The sequence below is a fragment of the Ursus maritimus genome, unplaced genomic scaffold (assembly GCF_017311325.1).
Source record: "Ursus maritimus isolate PB19 unplaced genomic scaffold, ASM1731132v1 scaffold_21, whole genome shotgun sequence".
Classification (NCBI taxonomy): Eukaryota; Metazoa; Chordata; class Mammalia; order Carnivora; family Ursidae; genus Ursus; species Ursus maritimus.
The window spans coordinates 1,152,160-1,169,036 of record NW_024424564.1 but is presented as its reverse complement, the minus strand read 5'-3'; the positions used below and the strand labels follow the sequence as shown (position 1 = coordinate 1,169,036).

The 16,877-nt window shown below is 54.3% G+C and overlaps 2 protein-coding genes across 8 annotated transcripts; one reads left to right on the top strand and one right to left on the bottom strand.

The window, feature by feature from the left end:
• Nucleotides 1–409: 409 nt before the first annotated feature.
• Nucleotides 410–9,346, bottom strand: GPR182 (G protein-coupled receptor 182). 2 transcript variants are annotated; one of them, XM_040637149.1, is made up of 3 exons: nucleotides 9,027–9,346; nucleotides 2,403–2,563; nucleotides 410–1,876 (listed from the first exon to the last, which is right to left on the bottom strand). In XM_040637149.1, the coding sequence occupies exon 3, from the start codon at nucleotides 1,858–1,860 to the stop codon at nucleotides 706–708; it is 1,155 nt and encodes a 384-aa protein (XP_040493083.1). In that variant the 5' UTR covers nucleotides 1,861–1,876; nucleotides 2,403–2,563; nucleotides 9,027–9,346; the 3' UTR covers nucleotides 410–705. The 2 variants fall into 2 exon arrangements, with proteins under 2 accessions (XP_040493083.1, XP_040493084.1); XM_040637150.1 differs by lacking the exon at nucleotides 9,027–9,346 and adding an exon at nucleotides 7,869–8,135.
• RDH16 (retinol dehydrogenase 16) lies at nucleotides 7,711–15,121 on the top strand. Of its 6 annotated transcripts, none has more exons than XM_040637151.1 (6): nucleotides 7,711–7,799; nucleotides 9,938–10,272; nucleotides 12,135–12,393; nucleotides 13,902–14,065; nucleotides 14,481–14,546; nucleotides 14,633–14,869. In XM_040637151.1, the coding sequence occupies exons 2-6, from the start codon at nucleotides 9,960–9,962 to the stop codon at nucleotides 14,848–14,850; spliced, it is 1,020 nt and encodes a 339-aa protein (XP_040493085.1). In that variant the 5' UTR covers nucleotides 7,711–7,799; nucleotides 9,938–9,959; the 3' UTR covers nucleotides 14,851–14,869. The 6 variants fall into 6 exon arrangements, with proteins under 6 accessions (XP_040493085.1, XP_008681985.1, XP_008681992.1 ...); XM_008683763.2 differs by lacking the exon at nucleotides 7,711–7,799 and adding an exon at nucleotides 9,434–9,449; XM_008683770.2 differs by lacking the exon at nucleotides 7,711–7,799 and adding an exon at nucleotides 14,993–15,084 and having other exon boundaries at nucleotides 9,864–10,272; nucleotides 14,633–14,862.
• The last annotated feature ends 1,756 nt before the right edge of the window (nucleotides 15,122–16,877 follow it).

Below are 16,877 nucleotides of genomic sequence, written 5' to 3'. Positions count from 1 at the left end.
ACTGGGATGGCCCCTCTGCTTCGTGGGGAGGGAAGCAGGACGGTTGAAGGGGAGAGTATCAGCAAGGAAATGGAGCCACTTCCTGGATGGTGGGGGTGGGGTGGGGCTGGGGGTGGGGAACCAGACCCCTGCTTCACCCCCTCCATCTATCAAATCACCGAGGATGCTAGGAAACGTCCTGCTGAGGCCTCCTGGTTCCTTGGCCTCTGACCTCTTGTCCTCACAGCCTGCACAGTGTGTGGGGGGGATCCGCGAGCTCACGAGCACAAAAGGAAAGTTGTGTGAGGTCCCTGTGGAGCACACCCTTTCCGGCCAGGGTGATTGTTGAAATGAGTGTGTCAGGTTTCTGCCGCGCATCTCTTCAGCCTACCCCAGCTGGCATTACAGATTTTGGAAAGAGCCAGAGTCATGGCTGTCTCCGCTATTTATTTCCCCATTTTCCCTGCGTGTCTTCTTTAGTCCCGAGGACCGAGACAAACAGTCCAACACCGAAGACCTGTTCTCTACTCCTCCCCGCCCCCTCTCCTGCTCCCCATCTCAACTTCTTAAGACCTACTCACAATTGACCACGAGCGTTTTGACCCTTTCCCCCGCTCCCCCCAAATCCCTCACCTACACCTGCAGCTCCGACCTCCCTGCTGGAGCATGAGGTCTACCTCAGCCTCCGGGGGACGGAGGGGCGGGGATGGGTGAGGTAGCTGGCGCCTAACAGTTTAGGCTCGGGTGGTCCCGGGGCCCTGCTGCAGCGGGCGGGGCGCCCTCCTTGGTGATGACGATGGAGTGCTGCGTGGAGGAGGAGGAGAAGGAGGAAGCGCGTCTGTCCGCCCGGGCCCGGGCCTTGGGAAGGTAATGGACCACGGCGCTCAGCAGCTGGTCGCGGAATCTCGGGCTGAGGAAGTTGTACAGGATGGGGTTGACGACGCAGTGCAGCATGGCGAAGCAGTCGATGACGTCGTAGAAGAAGTAGAGCAGGTGGACCAGGTGGCAGTGGAGGGAGATGTGGGTCCCGTGCAGCGTGAGCAGGAGCAGGGTCACGTGGTAGGGCAGCCAGCAGACGGCGAAGATGACGACATAGGCGCACAGCAGCAGGCAGTGGCGCCGGCCCTCGGGCCACCCCGCCCGCCGGAGGCGGCAGGCCGTCAGCACGTTGAAGACCACCAGGAGCGGGAAGGGCAGCAGGAAGCCCAGGACGGTGGTGGACAGGGCCACCGCCAGGGCCCACGCGCTGTAGCTCTCGAAGGGCGCCATGAAGAGGCACATGGGCTCGGCGCTCTCCACCAGCTGGATGTGCACCACCTCGGGCAGCGGGATGACGGCCGACAGCACCCAGACGCCCGCGCACACGGCCCGCCGCAGGCGGTGCTGGTGGCGCCGCCAGGAGGGCGCGGCGTCGGTGAGGGTGACGTAGCGGTCGATGCTGAGGCACACGAGGAAGAAGATGCTGCTGTACATGTTGGCGAAGTAGAAGTAGTGGGTGAAGCGGCAGGAGAAGCTGCCCCAGAGCCAGGTGTAGTCCAGCATGACCTCCAGCATCCACACGGGCAGCGACAGGACGACGCCCAGGTCCGCGATGGCCATGTTCAGGACGTAGAGGTTCAGCAGCCCTGCCCGGCCCACGCAGCGCCAGTTGACGCATATCACCAGGAGGTTCTCCACCAGCCCCACCACGAAGATGGCCAGGTAGAGGACGAAGAGGATCACCTGCTTGGTGTCCTCTCTGAGCTCCGTGTGGCACTCGGGCAAGGTGTGGTTGAAGAAGTAGAGCAGCTCGTTCCAGTTGTGGATCTCTCCCGAGTCGCTGGCAGGTGCCATGGTGAAGCCTTCGGTGGGGGCAGGCCCCGTGCTGTCCTTGACCGACATTAGGACCAGCGAGCGCCTAGTGGGCACAAGGGAGAGGGTTGGAAGAGAACCGAGACCTCGAAAGCAGCCTTACGTCTCAAGTTAGCGGGCCACAGGGACCAGGAGGCTATGGGAAAGGATTCTGGGTCGGAAGAGGCAAGAGAGAGTTTAAACATTCAAACTGTGGAGAACTAGTACACAGCTCAACCTTCGAGCAGAGACGTTTTGTTAGGACTCCGTGGCACGAGAGACCAGGGCTGTTTGTGCCCAACCAGATTCCTTCCCAGCCTGGGGGTCCCCCCGTAGCTCCGGCCACAGGCTGGCTCCAGCCTCCACTTCTCTCCCGGCACCTCACCCTTTGGCCCTTTCACGTGGGCCTTCCTTAGGAAGTCTAACTATGTCTCCCCTTTGGGCTATGGATGTGGGACACACACACACACACACACACACACACACACACACACCCCTCTAATTTACCCTCCGGGGACATCTGTGGATCATGCACGAAAGCCAGTTTGTCTTCAAGCCCCGATTCCCTTCTTTCCCGAGAGGGAGGTACCCACCTGCGTTTGTGTGGGGAGCGCTTCTGGTCCTGGAGGACCAGTGGGTCTGGGCTGTTGCGGAGCTGCGAGGAGACTGGAGGGACGGTGGCCTTGGGGCTGGCTTCGCTGTGGGCTTCAGGGCCGTCCTTCTCATCCGGGAAGCAGTATCACTGGCTGAGGCTCTGTGGGAGAGGGTCAGGGTTTTTCCTGCCTTCCCCCAATCCAGATAGAGGGGAAGTCACAGCAGATGACCCAGTGTGCCAGTGGCAGGGAGGAGTCAGGCTGCAAGCATGAAGATCCCGACTCCTGACTCACGAGCTGTGTGAATTTACCTCTTTACACCTCGGTTCTCTCCTCTGCGAAATGGGACACCACTATCTAGTCATAGGGGTGCTGTGAGAATGAAGCGAGCCCACAAGGTGAACTGCTGAGCACAGGGCCGGGCCTGTGGAAAATGCTTTACCTGTGTATGCGTTTTCCACTCTTAGTGGGCTTGGAATCCCACTCTCCCCTGTCTGTTGCTTCCTACTAAAGCAGAACGGGCTGGCGGTGGGCGGGCTAAAATACACCGGAAGATCAGCCGCACTTCCAGTCATGCTGTCCCTCCCCACCAGCTCGCACCCACCCTGCATTTTGGCTCTGAGGGGAGACTCTGGAGAAAGAGGGAAGATGAATGGGGGGGTAGTGGAAAGGGGGCTGCGTGGACCTTCAGGGAGTTTCCTGGTTGGGGAGGGGGAGAGCAGGCTTCATACTTCTTATGAAGTGTGGCCAAGGGCGGCCCAGAGACAGCCAGACACCAAGCTTCTCTCTGCCTCCAAGCCATAGACTAAGGCTCAGAGCCCGGAGACTGGTGTCGTCTTGTGTCAGCAGAGTTTCCGGCTTCTCAGAGCACTTTGACCTCAGTTAATCATTTGATCCCTGAGATACCCTGTGATATCTCCTGTGGGGACACAGGATGGGCTTTCTTATTCTCTGTTAAGCCCAGAGAGGCCGCCTATCTCATGCAGGCCACACGGTGCTGATGGCAGAGCCCCCTGGAGCCGGGCCCACGTTCTGGGGGCCGTAGGGCCGAGGGTGTGCTGGCCAGAGGGGACTACGTACGCATGTTTATTCGAGGTGAGGTTCCCATACCAGTATGGACCAGTTTAAACTGTACAGGTCAGTGACATTTCGTCCATTCATGTTGTGTGTAACCACCGCCGCTGTGCGGGTCCTCACATTTTCATCACCCCAAAAGAAAACTCCACACCCTGCCCCGGCACCAGCCATTCTGCTGTCTGTCTCTGTGGACTGACCTAGTACGGGTATTTAATATAAATGGAATCACACAATGTGTGACCCGTGTGTCTGTTTTCTTTTTTGCTTAGAGCTGTGTTGATGAGTTTCAGCCACACGGTCACGTACTTCGTTACTCTTTATGGCCGAGTAATATTCCACTGCGTGGCCACGCCACATTTCCTTTATCCGTTCACAGAGGGGATTTCTTTTTAAGTTCGCTAATTAATTTTTTATTGTGGTGAAATAAACATAACATCAAATTTACCATTTTAACTATTTTTTTAAAGATTTTATTTATTTATCTGAGAGAGAGAAAGCACGAGCAGGGGGTAGGGGCAGAGGGAGAAGGAGAAGCAGATTCTCCAGTGAGCAGGGAGCCTGATGTGGACTCGATCCCAGGTCCCTGAGGTCAAGACCTGAGCTGAGGTCAAGAGTCAGATGCTTAACTGACTGAGCCACCCAGGAGCCCCCATTTTAGCTATTTTTAATTATACAGTTTAGTAGCATTAAGTGACTCCTGGCTGGCTCAGTTGGTAGAGCGTGCAACTTTTGATCTTGGGGTGTGATGAATGCGAGCCCCACTCTGGGCAGGGAGATTATTTAAATAAATAATAAAATAAGTATGCTCACAGTGTTGTGCTACCATCACCACCAATCATCTCCGTGAGAGGGGGTATTTTTAATTTTGCAATTTTCTTAAAGCTTCCTATAGAAAAACCGGTTCTCTGCTGACACTTCTGACACCAAACACGTAGGGGTTCTTCCCCCATACTAACCAATTTTCCAACCCCCTGGACACCAGGTGGGTGTCCTAAAATTTATCATTTCTGACACCAACCTGAAGTTAGTGTCAGATGCCACAGGTTTAAGGGCTCAGTCCCACAGGACTGTTCTCACTTTAGATGTGCCAGTCACAAATAATGGTCCCCAAGGTACCCACACTTCTGTCCAACACGGTTACAAAGTTCCCACAATCTCCCCACCTCAGTCTCAATAATTTGTCGGAGTGGTTCACAAAACTCAGGAGAACATTCACTTTGTTCACTGGTTTGTTATAAAAGATACAAACGAACAGCCAGATCAAGAGGGATGTAGTGTGAGGCTGGGAAGGGTCCTGAGCTTTGTCCCCGTGGAGTTGGGGAACACTGCCCTCCTGGCATGTAGGTATGTTCACCAACCCAGAAGCTCTCTGAACCTCAGAGTTTAAGAATTTTTATGGCTGCTTCAGCACCTGGGCGTGATCTATTATTAATTTGATCTCTAGTCTCTGACCTCTCCCCAGAGGATGGGAGGTGAGGTTGGAAGTTCCAAGCTTCTAATCAAGGCTTGGTCTTTCTGGGAACCAGTCCCCATCCTGAAGCTATCTAGGACATTTTCTAAGGGATTTAGGAGCTCAGGAATTGGGGGCAGATATGTTTCTTATCACACTTCTACTCACATATCAGACCGCCCCAGATCGAGAAATCTGTCGTGATGAGCTATGACGATGCAAAATGTGATTTATTTTGATTTTTTCCAGACAGTTCTACTTTCTCTCTCTCTTTAGGATCTCAATTTCTAGCCTATGGATATCGTTTTTCACTAGGGAGCCTTCTGAGAATTCTCCCCTCCTCCCCTGTACCTTTGACCCACGCAGATGGAGGCTCTACTGGACCAACCCCCCAGGAAGACCCTCGTTCTGGTCTCTGTTCTCTCTACACATTTGGACTCGTGGCCATTTTCATTCCTTTCAAGACTGCATTTTAGTGGCTCAGGTCTCCTGGGTCTCAGAATCTCTCACCCCTGGACCTCTTCCCTCCCACATGGAGACATCAACCCCTGCAGCCTCACCTCCACCTGCTCCCAGGCCCCCTTCCCCCACATCACCGAATGTGTATTCGCAGCGGGAGGAAATGCTGCTGGTGCCTTCTGGCAGAGGCACAGAGGGAAAGCTGCTCCCTCAGGAAGAAGAAAGTGACAGCTCTGCAGTTTTTATGTGGTTGTTTTTCTTTGGAGGGAGGAGGTGAGCAGCTGGAAAGAGAGAGATTGGAAGGAAGGGAAAGACAGAGGGGGCAGGACCCAGGCTTCTTGCCAACCTGAGCAGGAGGGGGTGGCAAACAGCTTTGCTCCAAGTAACAGGAACAGCAGCAGCAAAACAATTCCTGGAAATTTGCTCTTTCTCCTTCCTACCCCCCCCACCTTTTTTTTTTTTTTTCCAAAAAATGTAGACAAGACATTGTAATCAACAATCAGAAAGGAAGGAAGGTACCAGGGAGGAGTTATTGGAGACACAGATAAAAGCAGGCAGCTTCCCAGGGTCAGGTGGGGGCCAAGGGCTTGTGCCTGGACCCTGGAGGAAGGGGCTGGGCAGGCCAGCCCAGGAATCCCCCATTTGGCTGGCTTGTGTGGCTGAGGACCCAACTTCGTGTATTGAGGGCAGATGGATTGTGGAGCGGTCCAGGCTGAGGAGCTTGGCAACGATTGTCCTTCCATCACCAGCCTAGCTTCCAGGAGGTCACCGAGTGTAGAAGCCAAGCCCAGCAGCAGAAGTCATTCTGCCCTCCTCCCACAGCTTCCCTACACCAGGGAGGCAGGCTCGTCTGCCCAACAGCACCAGATAAGGAGCTCCCCAAGGCTCCCCAAAGAAAGAGGTGGTCAAGAGACCCTGTCCTTTGTTCTGCTCAGGTCTTTCATGCTTAGACACAGTGGAGATAACACTAGTCTGGGGACCAGACCTGGCTTTGACACCTCGTTCTCCCACTTAGTAGCCACGTACCTTTGCACAACCCCTTCACCTTCCTGAGTCTAGTTTCTCTATATGGAAAGTGAGGATAAGGATTATTGTATGGGATGCAAGAGATTAGGTATGTACAGTGCTTGGTGGAGGCATGTCCCTTTCCCACTTTCTGAGAGTGAGGAAGAAGAGATCCCTTCTTGTGGAGTTACCTTGAGATATCTCTCCTTAGTCCCACCACTATGAGCCATTCTTCTCTGAATTGGATCAACACCAGCTTCCTCTTTTACTTAATTGTCTGGTGTTGTGTTTCTTGCGTAGAAGGTCAAGAACATGCCCAATGCCACTATGAACTACCCACAAAAGAGATGCAGTAATAGCAACAGTTAACATTTATTGAATACTTCCCATGTACCAAGAATGATTGCGAGAAGCGTGACATTGGCAGGTGCCTCGTTTAGTCCCCACGACAATTGAACTACCATAGATGAGGCTTCCATCCTATCGTGAGCCACAGGGAGGTTAACCAACTTGCCTAAGTTCCACTGCTAGTATTTCAGTAAACCCTTATTACAGGGATTCTTGACCTGGATTCCTGGCACCTAATGGCTTTAGGTGGTCTGTGAACTCCCTGAAAAGTATAGTCAAAATCCTGTATGTTAAGTCATTTTTATGGGGCTTTGAGTCTTCTTAGATTCTCAAAAGGGTCCATGATGTCCAAAATGTTAAAAATGATTGCCCTTGAAGTACCTCTCATGGATGAGGCTAGGATAAAAAAAGAGGGGTACAGCATATGCTTCCATGGAGGTGACTCAGCCTTTGGAATTCTGGGAAATTTCTAGAGTGAGGGCAGAGTCCCTTTCATGGGACGACCTGGGGAAGGGTTGAGAAAGGGGAGGTGAATGGTCTTTGCTTCCACAAGATGAAGGACAACCGTTTCCTCCCTATGATTTCCCAAGAGTGTATGTGGAGGTGTGCAAGGTTAGCGCAAGGAAGAGGAGGCTTGGAGAGACAGAAGGCTGGACGGCCCCCAGGGAAACCGGCACCACCCAGCAGCCTGCCTCCCAGCGTGCCTCAGCTCTTCCCCGCTCTGCAAGCTCCTATCCGTCTCCTGGCTTCTGGTCCTCCCTCAGAATCCCCCCACTTCCCGATCTCCAGCACCTCCCCCCAGGCTCTGTGGAAGGCGGTCCGGCTGAGCCTCCAGCAGGGCAACACCAGGGGGCGCGCGCCTCCGCCCCAGCGCGCACTTGGCTACAGGTGCCGTCCTGGGGCCGCGCAGAGCCGCCTCTAGCCTCCGCGGGGCCCCTGTGGGGATCTCACTGTCCGGACGGCCTGTGCAGGATCTCAGTGCAGAGATTCGCAGCCACGAGTGTCCATCCCCCGGGGGCCTCTGCAGGGTTTCTCGTTCTGGCCCGCACAGCTCCCAGGTGGGTGAGTGGCGCCCCAGCCTCGCTTTGTCGGACTGCCCTCTCTCAACTTCCTGTGATTGTTCCCACCTGAAATGCACTGGGAGGGCTCCGGGCGTCCCCGGCGTCCCAGGCGTCCCGGCCGGCACACTGCTTTGAGGATTTACAGGGGTGAAGCAGCACTTGGTGAGGGCTGGGCGGTGTCTCTGCTGCATGGCCCCTCGAAAATTGATGGTGAAGGACTCTGGTCACTGAGGAAGAAACCCTCCAGTTCCTTGCAACTAAAGAAACATGGTCTTATCCCTTAGTGGGGTTTGGTGTCCAGTTAGAATGTGCATGATGCCTTGGGCCCCTGAGAGTTTCCAGGGCTTCTTCCTTCCTTCCTTCCTTCCTTCCTTCCTTCCTTCCTTCCTTCCTTCCTTCCTTTTTTTTTTTTTTAAAGATTTTGTTTATTTATTTACTTATTTTAGAGAGAGAGAGAGAGTGCACAAGTAGTTAGAGCAGCAGGGAGAAGGAGAGGGAGAAGCAGGCTCCCCACTGAGCAGGGAGCTCAATGCGGGGCTCGATCCCAGGACCCTGGAACCATGACCCCAGCTGAAGGCAGCCGCTTAACCAACTGAGCCACCCAGGCACCTCTCCCTCCTTCCTCCTTGCTCCGTTCCTCCCCTGCCCTTTGGGAAGCCTGTGTAGGAGGGTCCTGGCCGTGACCCCCAGGAAGTAGGGACAGGCTCATTTCTGCAGGCCTGGCCATGCTGCCACCGCCTCCCACCTTAAGAGACAACAGACTTTCAAGACTGCATCGGCTCCCAACACAGGACAGTTTCAACTGAAGGCATAACCCCGTGCCCCTCTGTCTTTTTCACCAGCTGGGGTAGAGCCAGGGGCGACTGAGGCTCTGGTTCCTGGGGGGCTCTCTGCCCCTCCCTCGGCCTCTCCTACTTCTCACTCACCAGTCGGAGCTAGATAAATGTGGGCAGTGAGGGAGACACCCAGAGCGATCAAGCTGGCTTCCGTTCTTGCCCAGCCCCAGCTCTGTCCACTCTCCTCTTGTGGGAGTGCTGTCCTCTGCCTCACTCTGAAGCCCCTCCATGCACAGTCCTTTCTTTAGTCGGCTGTGGGAGCAGCTCCCGCCCCTCCCCACCATCCCCCCACATACACACCGAACAAACACCTTTGCAGTTACTGCAGCTTACGGCCCTGCCCGCCGTGAGGTTCAGGACCCCCCACCCCTGGGCCCCCCGTGCAAACCGGTGTTTTCTGCCTTCGGAGTCTCTGTCTGCTCTGGATTCTGGCTGCGGGAGGGGCAGAGGGCAGTGCAAGCAGGCACCCGGGCTGGCGACAGGGCATCCCCACCGCGTGAGCCCCGCTTTGCGGAAGTGCTTCCTTTCCCCCCTCCCAGCAACTGGGAGTGCTCTCTCTCCTGAGTGTGCCCACCCCCGTTCCCTTCTCCCTTTTCTTCGCCTCTGAGGTCAGATTCCCCATCCGTCTCCAGAGCATCTGTCTGCCTCAGAGAACTACAGTGGGAGGGGACCTTCTACCCTTCCCTTCTCCTTCTAACCCCTAGAGAGGCCGACAGTGACTTAGATTTCTGAGGAGTGAGCTCTGTACCCTGAGCCCGATGAGGAATCCCTGGCCCGGAGTGTGAGCCGGCAGCCCCAGGTCACACAGCTGGTGGGTAGCAGAGCCGGGTTTTGAAACCACGTGCATCTTGATTCCCAGCGCACGTGTCATCTTTATTAGAATCCCCAGCAAGTCAGGGAGACCAGGGTTCCAGCCCGGAACAAGAACAAAGAAGATAGTTCTGAACCACGTAGTGGACTCCAGTGTGTGTGTGTGTGTGTGTGTGTGTGTGTGTGTGTGTGTGTGTGAGGGAGGGCAGAGGGAAACGGGAAGAGTGGGAGGACCAGGAGAAGGTGACTGGGAAAATTATCTCTACGTCAAAGGATTCTTTGTGAAATCCAATGGCATCTAGTAGAAAGGGCGTAAGTGTATGAAAGAGCATGCAAGTTGGCGCCAGAATCTGTAATACTCACTAACGATGGCGACCAGGAAAAACGTGAGGCCTTTACGACAGACAGCCTGGAGGCCGGCCAGCTGCTCACATCTGTGTGCTCTTAAGTCATCCTGCCCGAGCGCTGGCTGCACTTGTTTCATTTCAGCCTGTGTGCTCCCTGCAAAGCCATGTGGCTGTACGCGGCCGCCCTCGTGGGCCTCTGCTACCTGCTGCGCTGGTACCGGGAGAAGCAGGTGGTGAGCCACCTCCGGGACAAGTACGTCTTCATCACGGGCTGTGACTCGGGCTTCGGGCACCTGCTGGCCAGGCAGCTGGACCTGCGAGGCTTGAGGGTGCTGGCTGCGTGTCTGACGGAGAAGGGGGCCCAGCAGCTGAGAGCCCAGACGTCAGACAGGCTGGAGACGGTGATCCTGGATGTCACCAAGACAGAGAGCATCTCTGCGGCCACCCAGTGGGTGAAGGAGCGTGTGGGGGACAGAGGTAAGGCCCAGATTCCTGTTTGCGTCTCTTTGTTTCTTTTCTCTGTGCAAGGGAGACCTCTCTTCCGTGAAACTGGGAAGATTCCCAAGATGTTTTGATTTTCACAGCCTCAAGCTCTGGAGTTTCCTGAGCATAAGGCCTGGAGTGCCTGGCTCTGAGCTCAGGGTTAGACGAGCCCAGCCCGAGTTTAGGGCCAATAGTCTGGAGGAGGTCTTAGGCCCCTGAGGCTGGGGCTGGGGCAGCACGGGGCTGGGCCGGGCTGGACCCAGGCTCCTGATCTCAGCAGGTGCACAGTTTTTTGATGGGCCTTCACACCTGGCCCTCTGTAGGGCTTTAAGATCAGCCCCACCTTGACTTCTGAGGACACCGAGGCTCGGGGAGCTGAAGTGACTTTTCGTCAAATACAGGTAAGGGGTCCTGTTCTTTCTACTCTATTATGCTGCCTGCCCTTTTCAGGAAAGAGGACATCACTGACGTCTTTTTTTTGTGATTGAAAGTGTAAAATATACTTGTTGTAGAGAACATAGAAGAGGATAAAGATAAAAGGACATTTCTCAAAGCCCAGTTTCCAGAGTCAGTCACTCTCTACATTATTATGCATCCTTTGATCAGCATTTTCATCATCAAATCTTTTCCAAAACGTAATATTCAATGTCTATATATCCAAGCACGCTGAGAGACCAACACCAACATTCGTTTAAGCCCTCCTCTATCGTTGTCTGCTCAAGTTAGTTTTCCACTTTTGCTGGCATAAATAACACTTCAGTGAAGATTTCTGTAATAAAGCTTTGTTTCCGTTCTCAGTAATGTTACGTGAAATACAGTCCTTGGATCAGAGAGCATGCATGCATTTCTTTAAGGCCAGGGAAGGTTTCTGAGCAGTGGAGGGATGAGTATTGCAGGGGGCCTTCTTCCCTTTCCAGGATTCCCAGGGTCACACCCTGTCTCCCCCATCCCCCTCCCCCCACCTCTGTCCACCACCAGCCCCTTGTCTCTGAGGACCTGGCACCGATGACTTGAGGTCTATTTCAAATCCCTTGTTGTGTCTTTTCTCCTCATCTCTTCTGGAGAGCTTTCCTGAAAGCTGAGTGGGCTGGGGACCTAGAAGGAGGGGGCAAGAGTGACCTTTTGGGAGGGTGAAGGAGAGGGTGACACTTCTTGGGGCTAAGGGTGCAGTCTGCACTAGTGTGTGTCCCCTCCTCCCAAAGCCTGCCCGGGTGCTCATTGCAGGGTGAGCTTTGGAATTCCCCAGCACGAAGGCCGGACTTGGGTGTCCGAGCAGATGCTGTCTTGGAGTTGGAGCTCGTGGTTGCAGAGCCTGTCCGTAGTGTCCAGGGCAGGCCTGTTCTCGAGACTACCCGAATGCTGGAATTTCATGTCTGTCTTTCCCACAGAGTGTGGGCACTCAGTTTTCATGTTTTTTCTTCCTTCCCTTTATTTTTAAATTTTCTATTTCCTTTTCCTTCTCCAGTTTTTCTTCCCCGCATGTTTGTCACGTAGCCATTCCTGTCTACCTCTTGCTGTCTCTTTCCTATGAGAGTTGTGAACACTATAGTATTATCTGGAACTCTGGGCATGCTCTTCACAAAAATGGTTTATTGCCTCCTGCATGCCAGGCACCTAGGAGCAGCAAGATGAGAAGGCACGTTCCTTCTAGCTCAGTGAGAATCCGGTAGCTCAGTGGGCGTGCAGACCCTGGCCGCCCGGAGCCGGCTCGCCCCTAGGTCCTCTTCTGACTCTTTTCCTTTATACCATGTATCATTGTTGTTGGTTCTGCAAAAAGTGAACTGGAAGATGATTTGGGACCACAGCTGTGTCTCCCTCAGGCACACAGTGTTGCTCTCTCCCTCCCCTGTGCCCAGGACTCTGGGGCCTGGTGAATAATGCTGGCATCTCTATACCCACGGCACCCAATGAGTGGCTGACCAAGCATGACTTCATGAAGATACTTGATGTGAACCTGTTGGGGTTGTTGGAGGTGACCCTGAGCCTGCTGTCCCTGGTGAGGAAGGCGAGGGGCCGCGTGGTCAACGTCTCCAGCGTCGTGGGCCGGGTCTCCCTTCTCGGTGGGGGCTACTGCATCTCCAAGTATGGCGTTGAGGCCTTCTCAGACTCTCTCAGGTATTGAACTGGGACAGAGGCCATCCCTCAGTCTTCCTGCTTCTGTGCTTTTGGGGGAGATTTTTTCCAGGGGGTTCATTTCCTCATAGCCTCAGAGGCTCTTCATTTCAGATGCCTCTTTGTTGCTTTGTGCCGGACATTCACTGGGAAGCTCCTTCCTAAGTTCTGGGTGTTGGAATGGGCTCCAGGCCTATAGAACTGGTTTCACCCATTGCTGCCCTGGGGGAGGGCCTACAGTAGGGAAGTGTCTGAGGCAGTATTGGACTTGAGATCATTTGGCTACAGAGCTCATATCCATAATTCCTATAATATTCAGCATCAGGGGGCCCTTCATGTGGGGGTCCAGCATTGGACTCCATTCAATGGTTACTTCTCGGCACTTCTGTGAGTATATAACACGTGTCTGACCTAAAAAGTCTGACAGCTGAGGGGCGCCTGGGTAGCTCAGTCGGCTAAGCATCTACTTTCAACTCAGGTCCTGATCTCAAGGGTCCTGGGATCGAGTCCCACATCGGGGTCCCTGCTCAATGAGGATTCTGCTTCTCCCTCTGCCGGCCGCTCCCCACTGCTCGTGCTCTCTCTCTCGAATAAATACATAAAATCTTAAAAAAGAAAAAAAAAAGTCTGACAGCCGAGAAAGGGACAAGAGAGACACAAATGTTGTGAGCATCTCTCATGATGGTTGTGACCAGGCCAGTTAGCCATGGTGGTGGCGGTGGCTAGAGGAATGAGGGGAGGGTCCTGGAGAAGGGCCTGAGCTGAGCAGTGAAGAAATGAACTTGGCAACCTGGCAAAGTTGAGTGGGAAGGCCTCCTGCGTGAAGAAAGGATTTGAGCCCAAGCCCAAGCCAACGTGAGTCATGGCTGACTACCTATGTTGCAGGGTCCTCCAGGCTACCGGACAAGGCCTGGCTGGACAGGGAGCATGCTGGGCAGGTGGGCATGGGTGGGCCATGGAGACGGCGGGGGGTGGGGGGAGCGTCCGACAGGTGGCAAACCTTCACGTTGTTGGCAGGAGGGCCCCATGGAAGGGATTTACCCAGGGGAGCTTTGTCAAATCAGCCTGTGGAGAACCCACTGGCCGCAAGGCAGAAGCTGGCTCTGGGTGTGAGGGAGCTGAGATGCAGGCTGAGGTGTTCCTCAGAGAACAGAAGGCAGAAGAGGGAGGGAGGGTTCGGAGGGGTGGGCAGGAGGTAAAAGGGGCAGGGTCTGCAGATGGATTGGATGTGAGGGGAATAGGAGGAGATGGCACAGGAGCGGTGCCCGCAGCCGCCTAGGCAGGGTGTGAGCTCAGCATCGCGCGGACCATCCTGGGAAACACACGCACCTTATACACAGACTATGCCACGTCCTTATCTTCTCCCCTTGGCCGCTGCTCTCGAAACCTTCCCAAGCTTTTGGGTTGACCCCACCCCAAGCCCGAGTTAGGTTGATATCAAGTTTGTTTGTTTGTCGTGTTTGTCCCCGAGGCCTCCCAAGTCCTTGCCCCTCTGCCTGTCTGCCTTGCAGGCGGGAGCTCTCCTACTTTGGGGTGAAGGTGGCTCTGATCGAGCCTGGTTTCTTCAAAACTAATGTCACCAGCCCTGAGAAGATTTCTAGGGCCATCCAGGAGGCATGGGATCGGGTCAGCCCGGAGGTGAAGGATATCTACGGGGAGAAGTTCCTGGCATCTGGTGAGTGAGCTGTGGGCGGTGGAGAGGGAAGCAAACCTCTGTGTAGCAGCCCCAGGCCCATGACTAGCGCCTCCTACAGACCCGGGCCCCTCCTCCAGGCTCGGAGGCACCCACACAGTGGGGACTTTTCGTTCTATCCCCATGGTCCCAGGTGGTCACCTGGTGAGCTCAGGGAAGATCCAGGCTTGTTAGACCTGGGGACCGCTGTTTCCTCTGATGCCCTCGTGGTTTGGGGAGGGACCTGAAGCCAGAGAGGGAAGAAGACAGGCATGGATTCCTGGCAAGGTGGCCTTAGAACCGATGGTTTGCAGGTGCTTAGATGTCTGGGATTTGTAGCGACCTCAGTTTCTGCAGAGTACATATTCCCAGGAATAGAGCCAGAGGGGGCTTAATGTGGAGAGTGTTCCTGTGGTAGGAGGCGGGACACACTCCGATGAAATCCACGGATTCAACCTGGAGATGACCTGGGAGTGGTGGAGAGGTGGGCTGCTTTTGGAAACTTTTCTGTTCAGTTGATCCCAAAGCAAGAAGATTGAAATGTGAGAATATATCGTTCCTTTTGGACAGTCAAGGAATCAGTTGAAAAGCTGGGGTCACAATGCTATAACAGTCTGTACTTGGTGACAAACTGCATGGAACATGCCCTGACAGCCTGCCACCCCCGCACCCGATACTCGCCGGGCTGGGATGCTAAGCTCCTCTTCATCCCCATGAGCTACATGCCCACCTGGCTGGTGGACGCCATGATGTACTGGAGGTCTCCGAGGCCCATTAAGGCTCTGTAACCCAAGGCCGAGGTGCATGGTAGGACGGAGTTGGGTCCTATGTGAGGGTGGGGATGCCGCAGGGGAAGAGAGATAGATGGAGAGAAGGGGTATCATGTCACCAAAGACACCCATCTCACCTTCTTCCCCACCTCCTCTCCAGGCTTCCCTGGGACATTAATCGGGATTCTGGAGCTATCAGAAGGAAAGAACCAGGGGCGCCTGGGTGGCACAGCGGTTAAGCGTCTGCCTTCAGCTCAGGGCGTGATCCCGGCGTTATGGGATCGAGCCCCGCATCAGGCTCTTCTGCTATGAGCCTGCTTCTTCCTCTCCCACTCCCCCTGCTTGTGTTCCCTCTCTCGCTGGCTGTCTCTCTCTCTGTCGAATAAATAAATAAAATCTTTGAAAAAAAAAATAAAAAGAAGGAAAGAACCAAGTTTCGTGGCTGAGGAACAGGGACCCAAAAGCACACACCCATGTCCTGTTCCTTGAATGGCCTCTCAAGGCTCTGAGCTTTTTTGGCCCTCCTGCCAACTTGAGGAATCCATACTCTTGGCAGAGTGTCAACAGCAGGGAGGTCTCAGCCCCGACCTGCTCTGCCTCTCTCCCCCTACTCAGGGTGTCTCCCTCCCATAGGACGGACATAGCCTTTCCACCAAAGATACCTGTGACAGGATGGAGATGTGAATGGTGACCACCAGCCTGAGCCATTAGCCTGAGGTGCCAACTCACAGACCTTGGCTAAAGGGACATGTCTATAATTGGGATCATGACAGAGGACACAGAAACCAGTTATTGGGGGCGCCTGGATGGCTCAGTTGGCTAAGCATCTGCCTTCAGTTCAGGTCATGATCCCGTGGTCCTGGGATCGAGCCCCCATGTTCAGCTCCCTGCTGAATGGGAAGTCTGCTTCTCCTTCTCCCTCTGTCTGCCACTCCCTCTGCTTGTGTGCTCTCTCTCTCAAGTAAATAAATAAAATCTTTTTTTTAAAAAAAGGAAAGAAACCAGTCAATGAGTTGTCTTGAAACTTTGATGTCCATTGATTATTTTTGCCTCAAAATAAAAGTTGGAAAGTTTACCCCGGTCCCGTGATTGGAACCGTGGCCTTGGGGAGCAGTGGGGTGTGAGTCCCTGAGAGGAGGAGTCGGATGCCTTCCTGGAGATCAAAGGAGCAGTGGGATAACCTGGGAGGGATTTCAAGAGGGGAGTTAGATTACCCCCTTCCTTCCACAGAAGTGGGGGGCTAATGTTTCCAGGATTTATCAAGTAGCGTGGGATCATGGGGAACCCCAGGGTGGACAGACAAGGAGAAGTTGGTGAAGCACTGGCAGGCCCCAGTCCCTTTCCCAGGGACATCAAGCCTCTCCCCTCCGCAGCATCCCCTCTGCACCCCTCTGTCCCCTCCTTTAGATTTATGCCCCCAACTGCGGCCATCCCCATCTTCCCCAGCCCAGATCCCCCTTCCCACATCCTCCAGTGGAGGAGAGTGGGAGTCACTTCTAGACCCAGCCTTTTGTTTCCTGCTGACCTTTGTTGAGCACCTACTGTGTGCCAGGCAGGAATTCCTTTAATTACCCAGCGCTTCCTGAGACCATGACTCTCTATGTCTCCACTATTCTGGTGATGTTCTGAATACGGGCTGAACAGAGGAAGCATTTGCAGAGAGTGATATAGATTCCTGGGCTAAGGACAAACTGGAGCTGGGAGCTGCCTCATCAGGTGTCTTAGTTTTCTTCCCTCAGTTCCAAACCGAGGCTATGGAGCCTTTAGGGGGATCTGATACGGTAGAACGAGATCAGTGTTCTTGGTGAAAACAGAAAGCGAGGTCAGATGTTGTTGTGTCATTCATTCTCAGCCATGTAGTAGGTGCTGGAAATGGCGTGGAAGAACTGAAGGCCTGTTTCTGGTGAACATGCTAGTGAACAGTGGTGTGAATGGAGTTAAAACACCAGCCTGACCTGTCAGCCTCAGGTGCCTACTCAGCAGGGAGACTTGTCACCCGACAGTGGGGCATTTCTAGCCCTAGGAAAAGAGCCCTTCTCTCTGGT